General features: G+C 46.4%; 5 protein-coding genes across 5 annotated transcripts; 4 read left to right on the top strand and 1 right to left on the bottom strand.

Moving 5' to 3' along the window:
* Positions 1-36: 36 nt before the first annotated feature.
* On the top strand, positions 37-4508 carry N7483_003409 (putative TMEM1 family protein; the record flags this gene model as incomplete). The annotated part of the gene is made up of 5 exons (XM_057086846.1): positions 37-73; positions 142-1070; positions 1108-2661; positions 2723-3793; positions 3864-4508. The coding sequence occupies 5 exons, from the start codon at positions 37-39 to the stop codon at positions 4506-4508; spliced, it is 4236 nt and encodes a 1411-aa protein (XP_056946675.1).
* Positions 4509-6473: 1965 nt separating this feature from the next.
* Positions 6474-7938, top strand: N7483_003408 (oleate delta-12 desaturase odeA; the record flags this gene model as incomplete). The annotated part of the gene is made up of 2 exons (XM_057086845.1): positions 6474-7467; positions 7538-7938. 2 exons carry the CDS (start codon positions 6474-6476, stop codon positions 7936-7938), a joined length of 1395 nt encoding a protein of 464 aa, XP_056946674.1.
* A 1459-nt stretch (positions 7939-9397) lies between these two features.
* Positions 9398-11135, bottom strand: N7483_003407 (putative DNA repair protein (Rad57); the record flags this gene model as incomplete). Its single annotated transcript, XM_057086844.1, has 2 exons — positions 9398-10670; positions 10732-11135. The coding sequence occupies 2 exons, from the start codon at positions 11133-11135 to the stop codon at positions 9398-9400; spliced, it is 1677 nt and encodes a 558-aa protein (XP_056946673.1).
* A 6105-nt stretch (positions 11136-17240) lies between these two features.
* veA (sexual development activator VeA) lies at positions 17241-18961 on the top strand (the record flags this gene model as incomplete). The annotated part of the gene is made up of 3 exons (XM_057086843.1): positions 17241-17388; positions 17441-18066; positions 18101-18961. 3 exons carry the CDS (start codon positions 17241-17243, stop codon positions 18959-18961), a joined length of 1635 nt encoding a protein of 544 aa, XP_056946672.1.
* Positions 18962-20883: 1922 nt separating this feature from the next.
* Positions 20884-22367, top strand: N7483_003405 (fungal specific transcription factor domain-containing protein; the record flags this gene model as incomplete). Its single annotated transcript, XM_057086842.1, has 5 exons — positions 20884-20975; positions 21015-21209; positions 21267-21494; positions 21549-21900; positions 21987-22367. The coding sequence occupies 5 exons, from the start codon at positions 20884-20886 to the stop codon at positions 22365-22367; spliced, it is 1248 nt and encodes a 415-aa protein (XP_056946671.1).

Here is a 22367-nt window from a genome sequence, read left to right as displayed (position 1 = left end):
TGCCATTGACCATTTCCCGATCTGTGTCCGGGAATCATGGACCCTTCGCAGGAGGCTTCCAGCAATGTGACCGGTAGGTTTCCGCTTCCAAATACGTGGGACTTTTGAAGATCTCGGAGCTGACACCCTTTAAATGAATAGTTGAATATACGGATCCATCAGGTCTCTTCCCTCTAATCCAACCTCTTATTGAATCGAAACTTCCCCTGAAGAACCTCCACTGGAAATCACCAACGCGCCCCGTTCGCTCGATCGAATCCCTGCGCATCGGATTTGTTGAAGCTCAAGCAGAAGATGTCGAGCCTAAAACCTCTAGCGATGGGACTAGTGCTGTTACGCATAGACGGCATCAGATCCCTGGCTTGCGGCAAACTCCATACCTGAAAGTCTACCTCCTGCGCTGCGACGATAACGATACATACAAGGCCACGGCGCGGAAAACACTACGTGAATGGATCAAGGCTCAGGGAGCATCAAGTACATCTCAGTCAACTGGAAGTAGCCAAGAAAAGCATGACGCTTTTGAATGGCTCATTCTACATGTTGAACAGGATGGCGAGGGTGCGGAGAAGACGCCCGCGTCTACCTCGAAATGGGGGCGTGGCACTACCTCGGTTTTAGAGAAGGTCAAGGCGGATTTCAATGGATCCTCAAAGACTTCTGTGGATCGTGTGGCACAGCTACGACTGCCTAAGCAAGGAACCACAAAGTCTCCTGAACTGGCTGAGCAGCTGGAAGACTTGATCGATAAGGTAAAAAACAGCATCCTGGCTTCTTTCGACCTGCGCGTGGCCCAGTACGAAGAAGATATCAAAGAGAGAGATTCTCAGCGCAGTCTTCCAGGGTGGAACTTTTGTACCTTTTTCATACTTAAAGAAGGCCTCGCGCGAGGATTTGAAAATGTCGGTCTCTTCGAAGACGCACTTGTTGGGTATGATGAACTTTCTGTTGGTTTGGATGCCGCGATCCGAGATCAAGTACGAGGTAACAGTGGTCATCATGGTGCCGAGCTTTTGACTTCCAGCAAGATGTTGATAGACGATGCCAAAAAAGCATTGGAGGCCGGACCTGTTACCGACAATGGCGATGAGACTGAAATCCCCCCAGTTGGAAATCCAGCCAGAGGATTTCCCTCTGATCGCCACCAAAATGCCATACCGTGAAATGATTCTGGGCAACAACATTTCAATCTTCAACTTCCGCACGTATATTTTCTCTCGGCAGCTCACCTTGCTTCTCCGAGCGGCAAGAGCTCCATCCGTTGTTAATCGAGAGGAGACGACCACGCGCGGTAAAAAGCCAGAAGATCTGATCTTACTTTCCGAGATTTGCGATCGGTCTACAGAATTCATCAGCTTAGCCGCGCGTACCCTTCGCTATGACTTAGAAGTCGGGCTGAAGGAGGTGGAGAATGATGGCAAAGCAGATTTCATCAATAATACCGTGTCTTCTTGGGCGTATTCGGCAGCGTTGCAAATTCTCGACCAAACTTTCACGCCTACTCTCACAATTCCTGAATCCTCCCTTCATGCAGTCGCGCACGTTACTGAGGCCTCTGCGCCCGGTGTGCCACCTACACAAAGTCACCCTCAAGCTTCTCGTCGGGCGAATTCATTGGTATCTGGTGGTGTTGGTCGCATGTCTGATCTAGGCTCGCTTCAACGCCGTTTAACCCTAGAAAATCCAAAGCAGCCTCCTGTTATCACTCAGAAGACCGGCTCAGAGCAACTAGCATCTGGGAGAGGTGAACTTCTTTTGCTAGCCCGGAGATCCCTCGAGGAAATTTCGAGACGACGGGGCTGGTCTGAGAAATGGACAGACCTTGGTCTTCTCTTCGATGATTCTCACCGTTCGGGAGCTGGTGATCTGTCAGAAGTCTCTTTGGACGATGGAAGTGAATCAAAGCCACAGGAGGATGTGAAGAAAAAGCAGTGCTCATTGGTTGGTGTTGATCTTCACCCGTTAAAGTCAGCCTTGAAATCCAGAGAATCATTCTTGTCGTACTATGAAGAGCTTACAGACAAAATTATTTGTCATAATATGGCAGCCAGTCGCACCAACTCTACGGAACTCGCACTAGCGGATATTGCTATATTGAGATTCCGACAAGCTGATTATGAGACAGCTGCTTCCTACTTCCACCAGATGGCTCCATTCTATGGAAGTAAGCTTTGGGTAGTTCTTGAGGGGAGCATGCTTGAGCTTTATGCGCGATGCTTGAAGGCCCTTAAGCGTAATGAAGACTATGTTCGCATGATGTTACGACTACTGTCCAAGTTTGCTACATACTCTCAGTCTCAGTTATCTGACCGACAGAGAGTGTTGCCTAAGCCAACTTCCGTATTAGATCAAGAACAGCTTTCTGGGTATGTTTCTGATCTATTTGAGGGACTCGGAGCTCTACAAAAGGATGTTCCAACCTCCTTGGTTGATTTCTTCGCCGACCTACACATTGACCCAGCGATTCAACTATATGACAACAAAGACGGGTTTCAGATCCAGATGACATTGCGCTTCTTGTTGGGTCCACAAATCAAAATTGACTCGATCAAAGTCAGGCTTGTCAGTGCGAGCTCGAGTCAAAATTCCGAGCATTGGATTGAAGGGTCGACCGATTTTACTATCAAGTCATCCAAGACGAAAATTCTCATCGATTCTCCGGTAAGTCTGCCTAACCTGTTTCTAAATAAATTGAGATATGCATGACTAATTTTCATGGTAGACTACACTCCAGGGCAAATACATTGTGGATCGCCTGGAAATGAAATCTGGGAATCTTGTCTTCTCATTTAACAGTAGTCAACATTCCCTTCTTCCAGAAGCGAACGATGCAAGTGATGCCGATCGCCGACCATACATTTACTGTTACCCCCCTTCAGATGGCCTGCAGGCCAAGGTTGTTTCTCCACACCTTATCAATCTGGAGGCCATGCGCACGCTTGAGCTGGAACTCAGTAGTGGGCGCAATGAAATCAAGAGCGGTTCCATCCGTGTGAGACCGGCGACAGCAGGACTTCGCCTCCGAATTTCAGAAGCAGAGATTGTAGAGGGCGAGCTGGATGTCGCTGCTCACCATGACTCTGGGAACATTGAGTTCACACACCTTCCAGCTCGATCATTCGTACGATTGCGTATCCCCTACACGGTGGAAGAGGCCTTCACTACGCTCTCTGCACGGACAGAGGTTAGCTATGAGACTGAACAGGGCCGATTTGCCTTTACGGCCGTGCATAATGTTGTTGCCACTCTTCCTATATCAGTCAATGTGCAGGACATCTTCAAGGATGAAATTCTATTCTCCCGTTTCACCGTCAGCCCTGCTATGCAGCTCCCTCTCCGGATCACGAAATGCAGTCTGCCCAGCTCGGAAGCCTATGACGTGCAGTCCAGTATCACGGGCCCCGTTGCTCTGGATGTCTTTCCTAAACAGCCCGCTTCTCTGCTTTACAAGATTCGTCCGCTAGGGGATGGGGCCCACTCTACCCCAGCGGGGAAACGCAGTCTTCGCCTGCGCGTTGACTTTACATGTGTGGATGATGAATGTCTCCATGCAATTGAGAAACTATTCGTCACTGCCATTGAATCTAGTCCATACAGCCAATATGCATCGCTCCTTACATCACATGTTATCGGTAGTTTCCGCGCTCAGCTATCTATCGCTGACATGGAATCTATTGGTCTCGTACGAGAATTGCAGATGCTGCCGTACCAAACAGTCTGGTGGGACGAATTGTTGGGTGGACTTAAGGAACGTACCGAAGATGTGCGGGAATGGTTGATGGCGTGGCACGAGGTAAGCTGATTTGCTGTGGTATCCCAGACCCTTGTATTACTTAGATTAATTTTCTCTTTCCCCATCTTAGAAAACTCCTATCATTCGACTTCCATCGCAACCCACCATCCCCACACGCAGCATTATCATTCCTGTTGAAATCCCTGAGATCCAAGTGGTGCATACAGCGGAGCTGCACCTCAAGCCCGGACTCGATGTATCTGCAGACGGTTCCTCCCACGCGGCCGTGGGGCAGATGATCCCAGCTGAGCTGACCCTCCGCCACACGCGCCGGTGGTGTCCCCCAGCAAACCAGGAGCATGCTGGCCAGCCACTGGAATGCTCCTACGAGCTGCACGCGAGCCCCGAGATGTGGTTGCTTGGTGGTCGCCGTCGCGGTAATTTCCTGGCACGCGATGGGGAGGTGACAAAGTTCACAGTTCTTCTTTTACCCCAGAAACCCGGCCATCTCCTTCTCCCCGGACTGGAAATTCGCACGTTTGCTCCCGCGCATCTCGTGCCTCCCCCGTCACCAGCCAAGGCGGATTCCACTGGACCCCCACCGGCACCTCTTCAGCGACACCCGATTCCATGTGAGGTGGATTACCGGAACCATGGGGAGACTGTTCTAGTATTGCCTGATCTCCGTAAAACCACGGTCAGCCTTAGCACCTCGGGCAGTCCAGGTGGGATATCGTGGCTTGTGGACTCAGAGCGACGAGCGGAAGTGCACTGATTGAATCTAGTGATTTTCCTTTTTTCTTTCTTTTACAATTATGTTTTCTTCTCATGTTCTCATGACATGGCGATGCGAGCTTTGAGCATGGCTGGATGTGTACATAGTAGATCTACGAGTCATGAATATCCATGAGGTTAAATTCTAGATGTTAACTTTCTATCTCTTTTACAGTGGCTTGAATCTACAATAGCCCTTAAGTCCACTAAAATATGGAGTAGCTAATCACATCCAGTCTAAATAGAAGTACGAACACTCCATAGTTCAGCTTTGGTATAATTTCAGCTCCACAAGCGGGACTCCGTGCTCCGTATATCAGATACAAAATTACAGTATTTCAAAAATGACAGCGGAGTTGATTGGTGGGGGGTTCCTCAACAAAACCACTCGGCCCAACAAAGATGAGGGGTCTCCGCACGCCACACCGAGTTTTAAGATCATGCCATTTAACCCCTTGAATGGAGTATGTGATAAAGGAATGAAATGAATGTGAAATCTTCAAATGTATAACTGAGAATTGACTGGAATTGATTTGATAATATAGCTAAAAAGCATCGATGTTGGTCTTATATACTCCACCTGGACATAGTTGATCCCTGCATGGGGTTCACTGTATTGATCGGTATTGTCAGGATTGTATTGTGTATTTTTCATATCAGTCTTTACCCGTAAAGTACTCCAAGTACTCGACACCTGCCCAGCTGGACATGGTAGATCACCACTCAACCCATCACATGTCTATCAATTGCCACAATCTGCATGTGTCGACCAATCCGCAGTCTGATATAGCACCAGCATGTCTGTGTGCACGAAAATGACCCGCCGAGGTCGATCTTGATTCCAGCCCGCATGTGATGAGAATCTAATATTCAAATGTCCATGAAGCCACACATGTGCACATGTGCGGACTGAGGCTCTGAAGTACAACTATGGACTACTATACTATGTACATCAATAGACCTTGAATACCACAAGGCCATAGTACTCAATTTATTGATATAGTCTGTATGAATTTGAACAATCTATTCCAAGATTAACTTGAATGTCGGAATGGGTAATGTTGAGGGCCCAATTAGGTTGAGGATCGAGCCGAGTCGCCACATATTCCTCCATCTCCCCATTTTTTGTTAGCGGGACCTGAAGAACCACTTAGGTGGGGCCGAGAAGTTTTCCTCCAATGTTTAATTGTTCTAGCGGTGGCGATTCGATATGTAGGATCGGGTGTTCATGCAGGAGAAAAAAAAATTGAAATAAAGAAAAAAGAAAACTTTCAGATTATCTTTAAATTCAAATGTTACGGAATAGAATGACTATATTGATAAATCAAGGTTATTATATAGTTCAAATGTTGAGATCGATTGATCTTAATCTGGAGAGTATTAGATCAGCAATACCGTTGATACGCCGGACCCCTGCCCAGGTGGCTGAAGTGGATACCGATTTGTATCGCGTATCGTGTATTATGTATTCCAAGGTTGAAAAATTACACATTGATCCCTTTCTCCGTTGGTCTGGATTTCGTTGTCTCTTGGAGGGTTTTTTTTTCTCGACTCCTTCTCTTCATCCTGTCCCTTTTCTCCCTTTTTTTTCTGGGGTTCTTTTCTTTTTTTCCTTTGCGGGTCCTTTCTGGTTTCTCTTAACCCTCTCTTCATTCCTCTTTACCTAGAATCCATCTAGGTAGTCTCCCTTCTTCCCATCGCTCCTCTGTGTAACCAAGGGCAACCCACGCTTATTCTTATTCTCGTAAGTTTTGAATGCGCTCTCGGACTGTCCGATATGAATGACACTGACCCATGACCCCACTTCATCCAGGTTTTTTTTTCTTTGCGTGATAGAGCTTGGATTTCTCCTGTCGAACACGTCCCATCCCTCCCCAACATTTTTGCGTGGGTGTGATTTGGAAAATCACAAAAAGTTATAATAAATCACCATCGATTGCCAACATCGATATAACTGTACCTCACAATGTCATCCACTGCTATCCCCAAGCGCAATGCGCTTCGTCGCAACCCCACTACCGAATCTTCGGTCCCCAGCTCTGAGGCCGCTTCGCCCTTAGACAGCCCTCGTCAGTCCCCTTCGTCGACATCCTTGTCGTCTATGGCTTCGGACCAGGAGAACTCTAAGATGCTGGACACCTATGGCAACGAGTTCAAGATCCCAGACTTCACCATTAAGCAGATTCGTGATGCGATCCCCGCCCACTGCTTCCACCGCTCCGCCATCACAAGTCTGTACTATGTCTTCCGGGACTTCACCATCCTGGGATCCATATTTTACCTCTTCCACAACTATGTCACCCCCGAGACTGTTCCCTTCATGCCTGCTCGCGTGGCTCTGTGGACCCTGTACACCATTGTCCAGGGTTTGGTCGGTACCGGTGTCTGGGTTTTGGCCCACGAGTGTGGTCACCAGGCCTTCTCTCCTTCTAAGGTCCTGAACGACACTGTTGGTTGGTTCTGCCATTCTCTCCTGCTTGTCCCTTACTTCTCCTGGAAGATCTCCCACGGCAAGCACCACAAGGCCACCGGTAACATTGCCCGTGACATGGTGTTCGTCCCCAAGACTCGTGAGCAATATGCCACCCGCGTTGGAAAGACCATCCACCAGCTCAGCGAGCTCATGGAGGACACCCCCATCATGACTGCCACCAACCTGATCCTCCAGCAGCTGTTCGGATGGCCCTTGTACCTGCTCATCAACGTCACTGGGCACAACAACCACACCAAGCAGCCTGAGGGTCGCGGTGTTGGCAAGGCTAACGGATGGTTCGGTGGTGTCAACCACTTCAACACCTCCAGCCCTCTGTACGAGGCTAAGGATGCCAAGCTCATCGCTCTGAGTGACCTGGGTCTCTTCCTCACCGGCTCCCTTCTGTACTTCATTGGCTCCAACTTTGGCTGGATCAACCTGCTCGTCTGGTACGGTCTCCCATACCTCTGGGTTAACCACTGGCTCGGTAAGTTCTTAACCCTGCATTCACTTGCGTCCTGTATTTTTAGCAGCAATCCCTAACAGTTTATTTGTAGTCGCCATTACCTTCCTGCAGCACACTGATCCTACCCTCCCCCACTACCAGCCTGAGGTCTGGAACTTCGCTCGTGGCGCCGCTGCCACCATTGACCGTGACTTCGGTTTCGTCGGTCGTCACATCTTCCACGGTATCATTGAGACCCACGTTCTGCACCACTATGTCAGCAACATCCCCTTCTACAACGCCGATGAGGCCAGCGAGGCTATCAAGGGTGTTATGGGAGACCACTACCGCACTGAGGCTCAGACCGGCTGGACTGGCTTCTTCAAGGCCATGTGGACCAGTGCCCGTGTTTGCCAGTGGGTTGAGCCTACAGAGGGTGCTAAGGGTGAGAGCCAGGGTGTTCTGTTCTACCGTAACACCAACGGAGTCGGAGTTCGCCCTGCCAAGATCTAGATGAGGATATGTATTCTTTTCCTTTTTTTGTGTCTCTCATTCTTTCCTGACTCGGAAGCGAAAAATCTTGTTGTTCTGCTTTTTTTCATTGATGCCTGGTTTCGAGTTTTGTTTTTATCCTGTGATCTTTAGTCTATACATGTGTGGTGTGCATACACAAACTTGATGAAGATTTCGGCGAGAAATAGATGAAGAAAAAGATGGTTGTGTTGTACTTGTCTTACAAGAACTCCTTTTCTCTCTTTTCCTTGTTAACTAGATTGTCTTGGTTTCCTGTTTGTTTCTATCTCTTGGGAGATGTGACTCGGAGCTGGGTTGGCCTGTACTGAGCAGTGAAGAGCAGAGCGGGGTGGAATATGTTTTGCAACTTGGTTAATGGTCTGGGTCTTGGAATAAAACAAGACTGATGATGATAGAGATGACTTCTGCCATATATTCATGATATAGGTTCATACCATGCTCTGTTTCTCGTGAACTCCCCAAGTTCTCAGTATTTTCAGTGTAGTTTTCCAAATAGTAGGTGCATTCTGCTTCGTCAGCTAGGAGCATTCGACGTTTAGGCAGCAATATTTAACCATCTGAATAAATGCTGCTAGGGTATAAGCCCGGATAGAAATCAAAACTCCGGAAACACTTCACATTTAAGTGTTGGAATTCGTAGAGGGCTAGTTAGTGTAAGATGAAGAAACCAGACATCGATCAGATCCAACTTGAATAAGAGTGGATCCGTGGCAAGAGTGACGTTGAAGGATGAACAAAACAAGGAAAATCCAGATGTCCAGCACTCGAGTACTTGAGACATCTGGATATCCGAGAAAGCCGTTAGAGTCTTACATAGACTTGCGGGGTAGATTGGATATTAGCTACTCTTCATTGGTGGTCACACGACATCTGCTATTTTTACTTTATACTAAGGTGAATGAGGAAATATGGTTATGTTATACTAGAAGTTATGATCTGGTTTACTCGTTCCTCTCTATATTAATCAAGTATTAGTATGTAGTATTCAGGTGGATTTGGAGCACTTAAGATATCCTGAGGTGCACTGGCATGAAGAGATGCAGTCCAGGTTCTCAACCTGAATAGTCTAAACTCTGCCCAAGTGGAGAAGAGTGTAATTTGATATCATACAGATGGTGGTCACGGCATGTAAATATCTTATTCGTCCCGTTAGCTTTTACCACCTTGCAGATTGGGAATAACTAGTAAATCTAGATGCTTAAAGTACTAGCAGTCTGATCACAGTTCAAAATTCATCCTGCTAGGCCACTGTTAGTTCTCGCGTGTCATATAGATCTATGTCTTTGAACTATATTGTCATTTATCTCAAAAAGATGAGCTGTCAAATGATTGAGTCGGTGTCAAAATAGTTGTTCCGCACGCTGTGCTTCGATATAAACACATGATAAGCAAATATCCCTCATAATTCCAAGCATCTAGATCCATTTAGATTCCAAAATCAATCATCGGATTCTATACTTCGTAACCCTCCCTTCCAAATTTCAAACTCTGCCTCATCCACCCGTCTTTTCATGGACCTTGATTTCCCATCAGCTTCATCTTCCTGGGATTTCTCTGGTCCCGCAGTCCACGGAGCAAAGACCACCTTCATTATCCGTTTGGTAATAGTCCTAGTCTCTGGAGGGGGAGGTGACCTTGCCAGTTGAAGTTCTTGTTCCAATGACACCTCTACAGGGGACTTCCCACCGGTATCTTTCTCATCAGAAGTCGTAGACTCAGACTTAGGTTCCCCGGTATGTGTCTCCCTAGCAGACGCAAATCCAGGTTTACTCTCAGAGCCCTTTATCTCTTGATTCGCCGTTTGCTCTGAAGGCGTAGATAAAGGAAAAGCACCATCCCACGGGACAAACATCGAGTGAGTCCGCTTCTTCAACGCAATACGACAAGCAATCTGCGTTGACCAAAAGAATCCCAATGCTGGCGTCTTCAGCGATGATGTCCGATATACACTATCTCCCCATCCAGTGAAAAATCGTTCTTGATGCAGGAGACTCATCAGATCATTTCGAGCTGCATTGCCGATGATATATGAGCCATCGAATTGGTCATCGTCTGGCATTGGAAACTGCGATGAGGCAGGTGATGAAGAAGACGGAGCATCATACGGAGACTGCTGCGTCGATGGTAATAGATCTGGTCTATTTCGGTGCAGCGGAGAAGCAGTGCCTGATTCACGCATCGATAAACCCTGACCCTGTGTACTTGGGAACCCCGATCGAGACGGCATATCATTGTTGATGATTTCAATCGGTTCAAATCGATCTGAGACCTGGTTTGCAACGATGATGGCTATGTTTTCTTTCACGGCGAGATTACGGAGCATCTGGCCTAGTTTTGCGAGCTCGGTGGATCGCGCGGAAAGGGCGAGCATGCTGTGATTTGTGTGTTCGGCGCGGTAGTTGGATGTAATTGAGTCCATTATCACGAGCCCGACGTTATATCTTTCAATTGCGACTGGGAGCTGGTAATTGAGGATGTGGTCTTGTGTTTCCAAATCCATTGCGTTGATGGATAGAACGTTCTGGAGGGTTGGTGCTTGGTCTGCGGGGAGGGATGCGAGATAGGGATGACATTCTATTAATTGTTCGAGACGATTCGTGGCTAATGGGTGCTCCGTTGAGATGTAAATCGCGTTTTTCTGGAGCCCGTGTGGTTTGGGTAGCTGGACGGCGAGAAGAAGGCTAAGCAGGAATTGAGTCTTGCCACTGCCGCTGTGATGGGAACTCTTATTAGGAAAATAATTCTGCTAGATATGAAATGAACAGCACAAACCTCTCGCCTGTTATCTCCGTCACGTATCCCGTTGGAATTCCACCTCCTAAGAGCGCATCCATGGTGGGGTCCAAGGTGCTGATCGAATTCCATGACGTCTGCAACTTCGTCGCGGGCCCAAGGGCAGTCGTCTCGGTCTCCGGATTAATACTGGAGCTCAGTTCACTGTCGCCGGTATTTATGTTTGTCTGTGTCTTCTCGAAGCCCAGGTCGGCGTGAAGTGCCTCGACAATCCCGACACACAGCCGCCGGACGTCTGCGGGGGGTACATGGGCGCGTTTCGCGATCTCGAGCGTGTCGAGGGTGATTAGATCGACGGTGGTGATTTTGCTGCGCTCTAATGGAGGCAATATATGTGCATAGGGTTTTGTCGCGAAGCCAGGTAGGACAGATAGAAGATCCATAAGAGTGGCAGCAGAGGAGAGCTTCAGAGCTGGAATTGCGGTTATGTCGCGTGGGACCGTGACATCAGTCTTCGGGATTACCCAATTGGATCAGATCTAGTATATACTTCAGTTTTATGGATAACAGTGTTTATTATTTCCGAACGTCTATTTCTTCTGATCTAATTTCATACTTGAAATAATTAATTTTATTCAAGGTTCAATACTACATGGGATGAAAAGCCCAGCTGGGCACCGAAGAGCGCGTCTTCAAGTTGTTCAAGTTCAGTTCCAAACGTTGAAATATACTGTCATAGTAGTACACATGATATTCAAGTTCAAGTTGAGATTTGGATTCTAGAACTACAGAGGAATAGTATCTAGATCGGCTTCAAGTTAAGCCCGAAAAGAAGCTAAAAAAATAAGCAAACTTAACATCATGATGTACATTTGAAGAAAGTCTAGATTGTAGTTGATTGTAACATTGAAGTTCTAAGGATTCAGTATGTTGACCAGTTGGCGGGTACATGCATTGACCGCTAGCACTTCAGTTATGCCGGTGATTCTAATGCACAACATCCCTGTCTGAAAATATCTCAACTCATAGCTTGAACTCAACTTCAAGTTTCAAGATTTGAAATCATAATGTTTGCCAGAGGAGTTAAACCCACATTGATTCCTACAAGAACGGATCCGTACCCACCATGAGGAAGCACATCCGAGTCCGACCTATTTGGAATCCTCGAATCAAATCCACAACCCGGCCGAACATGCTCTGTGCGAGAGAAAGACTCGGAGATCATCGAGCTTCCAGTTTGTGGACTTTCCGATTCACGCACATGGAGCGTGGCCTGAGCCCTGAATAATAGTGGAGGATTAGCGAGCTTGAAACGCTATGTTGTGCGCACTGTCCTGCCTAGAACGGGCGTAAGGAGGGTCTGTTCTCAAGTTCCACGCGAGAGAAAGATACCTTGCGAGGTTTTATCTGTAGTTATGGGGTTATCAAGGGCAGATTAGGAAACTCAGTGTACTATGTACGGAGTACTTCAGATGATACTGTTCTCGTCTGGTCTTTGCTACCTAGGTAATAGTTATGATCCTATAAAAAGCATACCTAGCTCTCTATGTGCTAGTATTACGTACATGATATGAGATGTGCCAGTCTTGATATTGGTGATCGGGCCACAGCCCTGGAGTTTAGGTTTCATGTCTCGAGTGATTTCATGCGGGCGATGGCACATACGGTATGTATACGGATCAGGCGATCAAGGTTGATTCCCACCCCTCGACCAGGGTGATAAGTGGTTAATTCGAGCAACGGCGTCTAGGATGCATGCGTACAAAGAGAGACTAAACAAAGAGCTCGCAGGACTAACCATATTGGTAGGGCTATAGGATGTATCGTTGTGAATCGTGGCCATGTGATGAATAATCGTTTAATGCCCTGACTCGCCTAGAGAGTACGGAGTAGACCTGAAATGGATAGATCTTTGCACTATACAGTGAAAAAGTAGAAATTATCGGAGCAGGGCCGGGAGCTTGTAAATTACCCTGTTAGTAAAAATTCTTTGAATTCTTTGTTTCTCAAATGTGCAAATGTACAAATGTATGCCGATCATATCTCTATCTGATGTCACCGTCACTTCTAGCCGCGGCGCTGAGTGGATTTACCTGTTCATCCACGTGGTTATGGTAAATAGCGGTCTGTGGATAGCAAGGATTTAGCATGAATTATGGAGTCCTACTCCGTACGCACTCCGGAGACCATTCTCCGTAATAGGAGAAAATCAATATGGAGTAAAAAGAGGGAGTCTTGAATATCTGTTCATGCCGAGTTGCTGCCGAGTTTGGTACGGGACATGTTGAAATTAGAACTTATATTGAAATGCTTGGATGCAAAGCATAATAGAGTATTCTCAGACGAATTATTCCGTGCGCAGAGGAGAAAGAACCTGATTTCAAGTTTCTGCAACTCGGGAGCGAGGCCAAGATCCTTAAACTACCAGTGTTATAGGTGATGGGGGCCATGGCAGCCGGAGACCGTTGAACCTACCTTGCATATCCTAATCTTCAACACCTGTGGCTGGAAAAAGGAGCAGCGAACAAGAAACCGATCAAATGAAAATCCAGACCTCGGGAGGAATCCTCCTGCCTATTTCATACCCACCAGGATGTTTATGATCAACCACACTAAAAATGGACTAAAATGGGGCCGGTCAATTTACTTGCATATTGATCTTCTCACCTGACCATACTTGCATCACATCCAACGAATAAAGAACTAAATATGGAGACAAGTAGTCGAAAGGAATTGATAAATGACTACTTCGTAGACAAAATAGACGGAGTGCTCCGTAGCTACAAGGTACATTCGTTTAATAGGGAAAAATTGGGATTAAAGCCTGTGACAAAGGGGGTCTCGGGCCCGAAACGGAGAAACCCGTTAACACTCACATCTGATACAAATAAAATGCATAATAAATAAACTAGCGACAGTTAACAATGATACGACGCCCTTCAAAGAGGCTAATTGAGTGGATCGTATATTGGTAACGCCCCGAGTGCATTGATTTACAGTGATTTACACAGGGGGGGAAATTTCAATTCATAATCAATTTCCCTTGCCAAGAAACGCGTTGCCCCCCCCCTGATCCTTTAGCGAATCCTTCTGGAATGGCGATCTAGTGCTGCTAAAGTGCTCCAGGGCTAACGGAGGCGACATGGGGGAAATTATTGGGTTCCGCTATTGCTCGTCGATCCCGAAACTGAAATCCTTGGACTAAACGGACTAAACAACAGGAATTTCGTGAATTTTATGCCTTGTTTCATCCACTTGAAGGATCATTACCCTTGAAGAATCATCCACGTGGGAAATGTGCCTGAATATTCCTTCGTATTCAGCTCGGTACTCTGTTCAGAGTAGTCCGAACTCATGACTTACTAGAATAGTACCTAGACACGGACTCGGAGCACGGACTCGGAGTACTCTGGGGGTGATGATTCGAAATTAATTAGATGGCGCGGTCACGGTGTTCATACTAATATGGACTACTCCATATTGGACCCATCATGATCGACTTGTCCGGACCGTTATGGTGCAGATAATCCCAGAGCACATCATCATGATTTCATTTGTTTTGCATCTTATGTAGGAAAATACTAGCGATGATGAATATAAGACAAAAAGGACTTCGATACCACATACAGTATCCCGTACTCGAGTCCATGGGTGCTCCGTGCAGCACATGTCGATATAATCGGATTTATCCCGTTATCAAACACGGTAAAAAGCCGCCGGAGATGATTTTCCATAAGAATCTCCGTGAAAGGATCTTCTCCCGTAACTTGAAGCTTGATTCTTCTCCGTTTTCCCCGAGAGAATCCCCCATGAGACCCTTTGGTGGATAACAGAGGACCTTGAAGGCGTGGAGAAAGTGGGTGTCTATTTGTATATCGGGGAGTTAAGCCATGTAAGACATTTAGGGTCACTAAAAGGTCACTAAAAGGTGAACAAAAAAATAGAGAGGCCTAGCTCCACTCAAATGCTATGTCCAGATGTCTGTAAAAAAAGTACGAAGTACGGATAATACCTCCATGATCTCTGCTAGGTGCTAAATTGTTAACCTGTTAAAACACACCATTCAAATGTTGCAGGCGCAGGACTAAAAACGCCTTTCTACTCTGCATAAGACTCAACACCACCTTCCTTTTTTTCGATAGTCTCGATTCCCGTGTGCGTGAAACATTGGTCCGAATGGGGCGGTGGCTTTACGGTGCGGACCGTCTGAGTGGGGGATAAGAGATTCCCGATGAGAAGATTTGAAGAGTACACCAGTGGGATATTTTCAAAATTATTCTACGAACGGTATTTATTTATTTTATTTTAATTATTGAAAAAGTTGGGTGGAGGTGAAGGGGCCGTGTGTTTTATGGTGTGGTAACGTCAGATTACGAAGTCAAGATAATCTGATCCTCTGTACGGAGTAACCCTAGTCAAGCGGCTTGGAAATAGCCTGGAAACAGTCCAGAAACCAGCCCTAGGCGGTTATTTAATGCAGCTAAAAAGAAAAACCACGCAAAGGGGGCCAAAACTTGCCGAAAGAGGCTTCTGGTGTGCGCGCTGTTCGCTAGTGAATGTACGGAGTAACTGAGGGGGGACATATGATAATGAAAAGAGGGTATCTTGTGAGGGATTTGGAAAAAGAAAACAGAATCCACAAAAGAAAAACATCGCAGATCAGAATTTGCGGCATCAAGGCTTATAGGTGGGGCCAATGGAACAACTGGCAAAGCTCCCGCTTGGACAGAAATCGTCTAGTGAATTCGGGGACCTCCACTTTGTTGTGAGCAATTGGCCAGAGCGGAAATGCACTTGGACCGCCAAGATGAGGTGTCGAGGAGAAATACCAAGCTCGGCTGGACTAGTTCAAGCGAGAATGTCACGGTCTGGGGTGATATTTCAAGGTGAAGGGGGGACCTTCAGTGTTGGGGGATAAACGCTGTACCATAACTTCATAATTTAGAACCAGCATCTTATGTTCTGGACAAAAAGCGAAAAGGTCGAAAAGGTTCTGGACATATCAACGTATTTTAATTGTTTGCATCATGTGTCATACATGGTAATGGCCTAATGCCTGCAACCACGTCAGCCGGAAAACAAATGCCCAGATCTTCGACGGGAAATGACGGCATCGGTTGAGATATGTCTCCCTGGAGGGCTTTGACTCGGAGTCGGAGGGAGGGAATTAAAAGTCCACTCAAAATAAAAAATCTCCTGAACCAATATTAATCACATCGAGCATATACATGCATATTGTCAAGATCGTGGTGGTCAGGGATAACTACACCGGTCCGTTGGACTGGGATAACGGGCATCAAAAAAAGTTGGGGGAGGATAATCCAGGTCCAGATCGAGAAGAATGTATTCAATGGACCCTCTCGGGGATCTACGAGTCCAGTGGTTCCGGGTTCCAAGGACCACAGAACAGGATTCGGGGGAAAAGACAAGCGGAGCACTTGTGATTCGGGTAACGGCTGCACACGAAGGAGCCCTAAGAACTCCCGCTAGAACAGATTGAGCAAACAGTGAAAAAAAGAGGAGAAAGTTGGAGACTTAAGGGTTAAGTTGAGTGGAGAGCGAGAGAGTGAAACCGCAGATCCCTGATAACAGAGAAGAGGATTCGACAGCCCCGAAATTTATCCGTTTTGATTGTGTATTTTATGTCTTTTTTAGATGTTTTTATTTTTATTTTTATTTTTATTTATTTTATCTACCTAGAATTTATTATAATAATTATCATCATTATTATAATAATTTATTATGATTCATATAATTCTTTTATACAGGAATCTTATGACTTCAACAATAATACATACCAGATCGAACTCACATACCGGATCTCAATAGAAACAAAAAAGTAGCATTTAACAAGAATAAATCAAAATCACTCCATTTTATCATTCCAAGGAGTATATCTCCAATACTCAAGAGCTATAACTAAAAAAGAACAGTGGGGGCGTTATAATACATCCAAGGTACAAGATCCTTACCGTCGTGGCTCATACAAGGACTCCGTACTCCGCGAGTCACGACTAGAGAGACTAAAGAGACTAGAGAGAGAACCCGTCACTTTCCCCCTCTCTCCCCTACTTCCTTCTTTTCCCTCTATTCATCCTCCCCCAGAACTTTCGGGGTAGACTGATTTTATACAGACATCATTCTTTCTCCTGGAAATTATCTTGTCTTCTCATCTTACCCTAGTCACACCATTCCATTGACCGCCCTACGATCGTGGCCCCCGATCGATCGGAACCAAGGAAACATTGGTCTTTTGCGTCCCTCCATTTGCGCTCATCGCCTGAGATTATTCGACCCGTGGATTCGACTCGATTGGATTTTGTACGTCGCCCATTATCACTCCTAGTTACCCCCTTCAAATCACCCATTTTCACCCATCGATCTGCGAATTACATCCATTCAAAAAGCCATGGCAATTTGCTGATGTCGCTTCCATAGCACATTTTGTTGAAAAGAGAGAGTGTGAGAGCGAGGGTTGACCACTATATTGGAATATCTGCACGGAATAAAAAAAGGGGAACACTGATTGAAATTCAACATCGATCAAAATGGCGACTCGACCTCCCATGATGCCGCCTCCGAACGAGACCGACTCGTTCACCACTCGGATCACCCGTGAGGGTAAACAAATCACATATAGATTGACGGTGATGCAACAGCCTGAACGGGCCAGAGCATGTGGTGCTGGAGCTAAGTGTAAGTCTTCCTTGAATGCGCAACTTTTCTGGTTCGCTGACCTTGTAACTAGCTTCTGCCGACCGACGTCCTGTTGATCCGCCACCGGTAGTGGAATTGCGCATCTTCGAATCTGAACCGGGTCTTGACCAACCTCAAACCGATATCACCTTCGCCTACAATGCCAATTTCTTCCTTTATGCAACCTTGGACACTGCTCGTCCCATGGCTCACGGACGTATGGCTGGTCCTGCCTCGTGTCCTGTATTGACTGGTGTGCCAGTCGCCGGTGTGGCCTATCTCGATCGCCCCTCCCAAGCTGGTTATTTTATCTTTCCCGACTTATCAGTTCGTCACGAGGGTCGCTACAGGTTAAGCTTCCATCTTTATGAGGAAATTAAGGAGGCCAAGGATGCGGACAAGGATTCGAACATGCCCCTTCCTAACCAAATAACCCGCAACAACACAGGAAAGCCAGGATCGCCTCAAGCATACCTTCACTTTAGGCTCGAGGTGAAGTCAGTTCCTTTCACTGTCTACAGTGCGAAGAAGTTCCCTCATCTCGCTACTAGCACCTCGTTGAGTCGTGTTATTGCGGAGCAAGGATGTCGTGTTCGCATTCGTCGCGATGTTCGCATGAGACGTCGTGGTGACAAGCGCGATGAGGAATATGATTACGATGAGGAGAGGAATGGGGGTGTATATGCACGATCCGACCGATACTCAACACCAGATCGCTATGTGGCACAGACAGTGGAACGACCTCGATCGAATAGCAACACTAGCAACATGGAAACACCATATGGCTTCGGACCAGAGATTCAACGGCGACCTTCAGCACCCGATTATGGCTTCCAATGCCCGCCCCCCTTACCAGCGACCCATGCCACCGGCTCAAATGGCGCACACCAACACTCCCTCATACCAGTCACATCTTTCCTTTGGGTCAACACCAACTCATTACCCTGCTCCTCATATGCCGCCTACTCCTCCTCCCATTGCAGGTGGTGGAATGTACTCACCGCATACTGGATATGCTAATATTCGACATCCCTCCGCCATTTCAGAATACGAGGCAACACCATCAGGTTATCCGATGGCACCACAAATGCAGAATGGTTACCCTAAAAACAACATGAGCGCATACCGCGTGGAAGCGCCGAAGCCCACACCATACATGATCCAAGATCCAACACAATACCTTCCACCACCACACATGATACGCCACGATCAGACCCCTACCATGGGCCATGTTGGAATTTCGGCAATGAAGTCCTTGTCCAGCGAATATGCCAATATACAACCCTCAATTGAAAGTATACCACCCAGTCCCGGAGGATACGATTCCTTTGCAGGAAAGCATATGCTATATCATTCAGGCCCGACTGGTACCAAACGTTCTCATGAAGATTCATTCGGCTATGACAATCGCTCAATGCAGAATGGCATGCGACCGGACACGGAGCCACACCCCAACGCTTACCGAGACTTCTCTGCCGAGAGTCGTGCAGCCTTGATGGCCGACCTTGGCGTGGAAATGGCATACAAGCGAGCCAATGGTAGAGTGGTCATGAAAGCCCCTGCTACTCAATAACAAAAAAGCAAAACACTTTAAGAGATGTAATTCCCGAAAGAGCAAATTATTTCGTGATTTTCATTTGCTCTCTTCGTGTCAGAGCTTGCTCTGGCTTTTTTTTTCGCGCTTAGGAGTTTGGTTTCGTCCTCTTGCGTCTGGCACATTGGCAATCCTGTACATGTCTTCCGCCTTGACCCCTTAACTCTCGCCTAGTGCCTAGACATTCGCATAGTGTTGTTACGTCCACTTCGAAGGAAGTCGCATCTTTCCTTTATTTTTCTGTTTATGTTCGATTACCCCTGGGCACTGGTCGTTTGCTGGGCTTTCTTGGTTGCTCTTTTATATCCCGATCTGATGATCCTCATTTGCGCATTCGTTACCAAACTCTGCATCATTCAATTCTTCTAATTCACTCTTTTGGGTTGGTATGAGAGTCACTCACTTTATGATGCCCTTGCTGCAGGGCTCCTATACAAGGCTGGACTCGATGAACATCTCATCCACGCCCACTCCATTTCACTCCACTTTCCACCTTTTCCTTACGCGTTTTGGGCTGCTATTTTTTTAACGGCTGGTTCAAAAGATGGCACCATTGGGTTTTTCTTTTCTTTTCTTCGTTTTTATGTCATTTATCAGCGACTTGCGCTTCGAGTTGCGAACCTGCAACTATTTATATTTGGTACTTGATGTATCTTGGAGACATATTGCAATATTTGTTTTGGTCTTGCTGCATTCCATGGGCAAATCCATTCGATTTGACGGCCTGTTGCTTAATTTCACGTTTACTGGCGTTGTGGCATGTCTTTGATACCTAGCATTGTTGTCCTCAAATCGATAACTTTTACCTTCAAAATGTTTCAAGCTCCGAGTCGCTCCACAGTACATATCTATCAGGTGCCTAATGATTATCTATTTTCATTTTATTCAGCGAATTTCTGTGTTTGGCCAATGCACGTGTCAACCTACTACATAGCCTGGAGTAGTAGTATCGTTAAACAATACCCGACTATTCACCGACAGTTCTCTCAATTGATTCAATTTTATACATTTTCTATTCCAGATGTCGCATCTAAAGTTTCAAGTCATCAAAGAGATTCCAATTAAGAATAAAACCATAACAATCACTCTCTTTTAATAGATTGGCGTCGTCATAGCCCCGGTTTACTGCGGCCACCAAGGCGGTGATGATCAACATCTTGGCCTGTCCCACAAGAGGCTGTCTTCTCTCTGTTTCCACCTCTTTGAACCCAATCCTCAATTTCACCCCTCTGTGTACGGCGATGCATTTGCTATGGAAAAGAGGACCGAGTCTGCATGCGACCAGTGTCATGGGCACAAACTGAAGTGCTCTCCACAGCCTCAGGGGTGTGTGCGGTGCAAGCGTATGTCCCCGCTTTTTTCGGCTTCGATGGATCATCTCTTAACCGTTCTATTCAAGGTCTGGGGATTCGATGCACATCAGATCGACCGATTAAAAAACGAGGCAGAAAATCCACAAAGAATCTTTCGCCTCGATCCCCTGTGACTCTATCAGTAAGCTGCAACATTTCCAAGATTCAAACGTTTTCTTCCTTTTCGGAGCCTGGTACTAATGGGGATAGGATGCCCCGGATTACCCGGTTTTAGACTGCCTCCGCGGCATCTCAATATTGAAAGCTGATAAAGAACATGCACGGTATATGCATTGTCCATTCCGAGTCTTGCGTTATGAACTAATGATTTACTATGTGCGATCAGAAACTCTACTGTACATCTTACACGCTACGAAGCCTGTCGGCTTCTAGAGCATTTTTATACATCACCCAATCAGGAATTTCATGCTCTTCTCGTCCGAAAAGAGCGATTACTGAATCAGCATGCTCCACGACCAACTGAGCCAACCCTTCTACTTTCGATGCTATGTATGTCCTAATATCCAGACAGACATGGGCTCAATTAACATGACATTCATAGGTGTTGCCTGTTTTATGCCATCCGATGAGTCCTCTACTCTACCGGAATCGACTTCAAAAGAACGGGCTGCTCTGGGCCGGTATTTATTTGATAAATTGACCAGTTTTTTCCATCCCAGAACATTGCCAGATGCAAAGCATGTCTTCGATGATGCCTTGACTGCGTTCATTATGACAAGTATCTCACCCAGTGAGCAATCAGTGGAGTCAAGTCTACATTATTGGCTCGCATTTCTCAAGTTTGTGGTGCAGGAGCTTCAGGTGTACAAAGACCTGTCGGAATTTACTGAAGATGAGCGAGAGGAAAGGAGAAGGTGTGCGAATCTATGATATCCATCTTGATTACTCTCTTGCTCATGTATTTCTATTAGGTTATGGTGGGCAACCTTTATCATTGATAGACATGTGGCACTATCATTCAATGAACGCCCATACATTCCAGATCAGGAATGTCAACTCCTCCCAATACCATCCCCTGATACAGTCTGGGTGATGCCGGGGAGGCTGCTGAGTACTTCAGAGACTCTCATCAATGGGAACACGATAGGTTATCGTGTGATCAGTCTAGATATGCTTGGAATCTATCTTCCTTTGTCGAAGTATGTTCTACGTTCCACCAAGGGGTTATTATACGATATCTAACCTGGAAATAGAATACTAGGCGAGATTCTGGAACATCGCTTTATTTGCGAACACCCAACTTTCAACAAGAATAAGGCTTTTATTGCTGAAATCAAGTCAAATATTCTTCAAAATTTGGGACAGTGGTATGAATCCTTCACGTTACTGGTTGGCCGGGACTTCCCCACAATTGCAAACCCGGAATGCGACTTGTCTCCACCACCAGAGATCCCTAAAGTTGCCTACTATGGTCTGCATATGTACCACTGCATGTTCATACTTCTCCATGGCCCGATGGATATCGTTCGCATGTACAAGGATCATACGTGGCAAGCATCCTTGGATTTCCTGACAGCCGGCGAACACGCCGCGGCATGTGCAAATGTAAGTAATCAAGAACTTGAATCCACAAGCAGCGCTACATTACATGCTCGAACAACCGTCAATTACTATACTAACGATCTTGACAGGTTGCACGATACGTCTTACGAGTGGACCCTCGACTATGTCTGATGTACAGATTCTTCGGAACCTACTTCCTCCAATCCACATTTATCTTCCTGATTCTAGCCCAAAAGCTAGGTCGTCAATCGGATGAGCTGATCATGCGTAACTGTGCGATCAACCTGCAAGTCTTGGATAGGTTCGTGGCTACGACGAATATGGACTACCAGCATACTTTTGCTAAGTTTATTCGTCGTGCCCTTTCTTATAATATGGGACACCTTTCCCCGGAGCATGATATGCAAGTTGATAATCCCTTGTCTGAGTCGCTGGATCCGGAGATGCTTGCTTATCGATGGATTCCGGGTTATAGGGGCTTGCATGTTGGTCCTTTGGATAAGGAGTGA

The sequence above is a fragment of the Penicillium malachiteum genome (assembly GCF_028827825.1).
Source record: "Penicillium malachiteum strain IBT 17515 chromosome Unknown utg000002l:1.0-8849297.0:1.0-8852440.0, whole genome shotgun sequence".
NCBI lineage: Eukaryota > Fungi > Ascomycota > Eurotiomycetes > Eurotiales > Aspergillaceae > Penicillium > Penicillium malachiteum.
The sequence above is the reverse complement of the archived record's forward strand: the minus strand, read 5'-3'. Positions and strand labels throughout refer to the sequence as shown.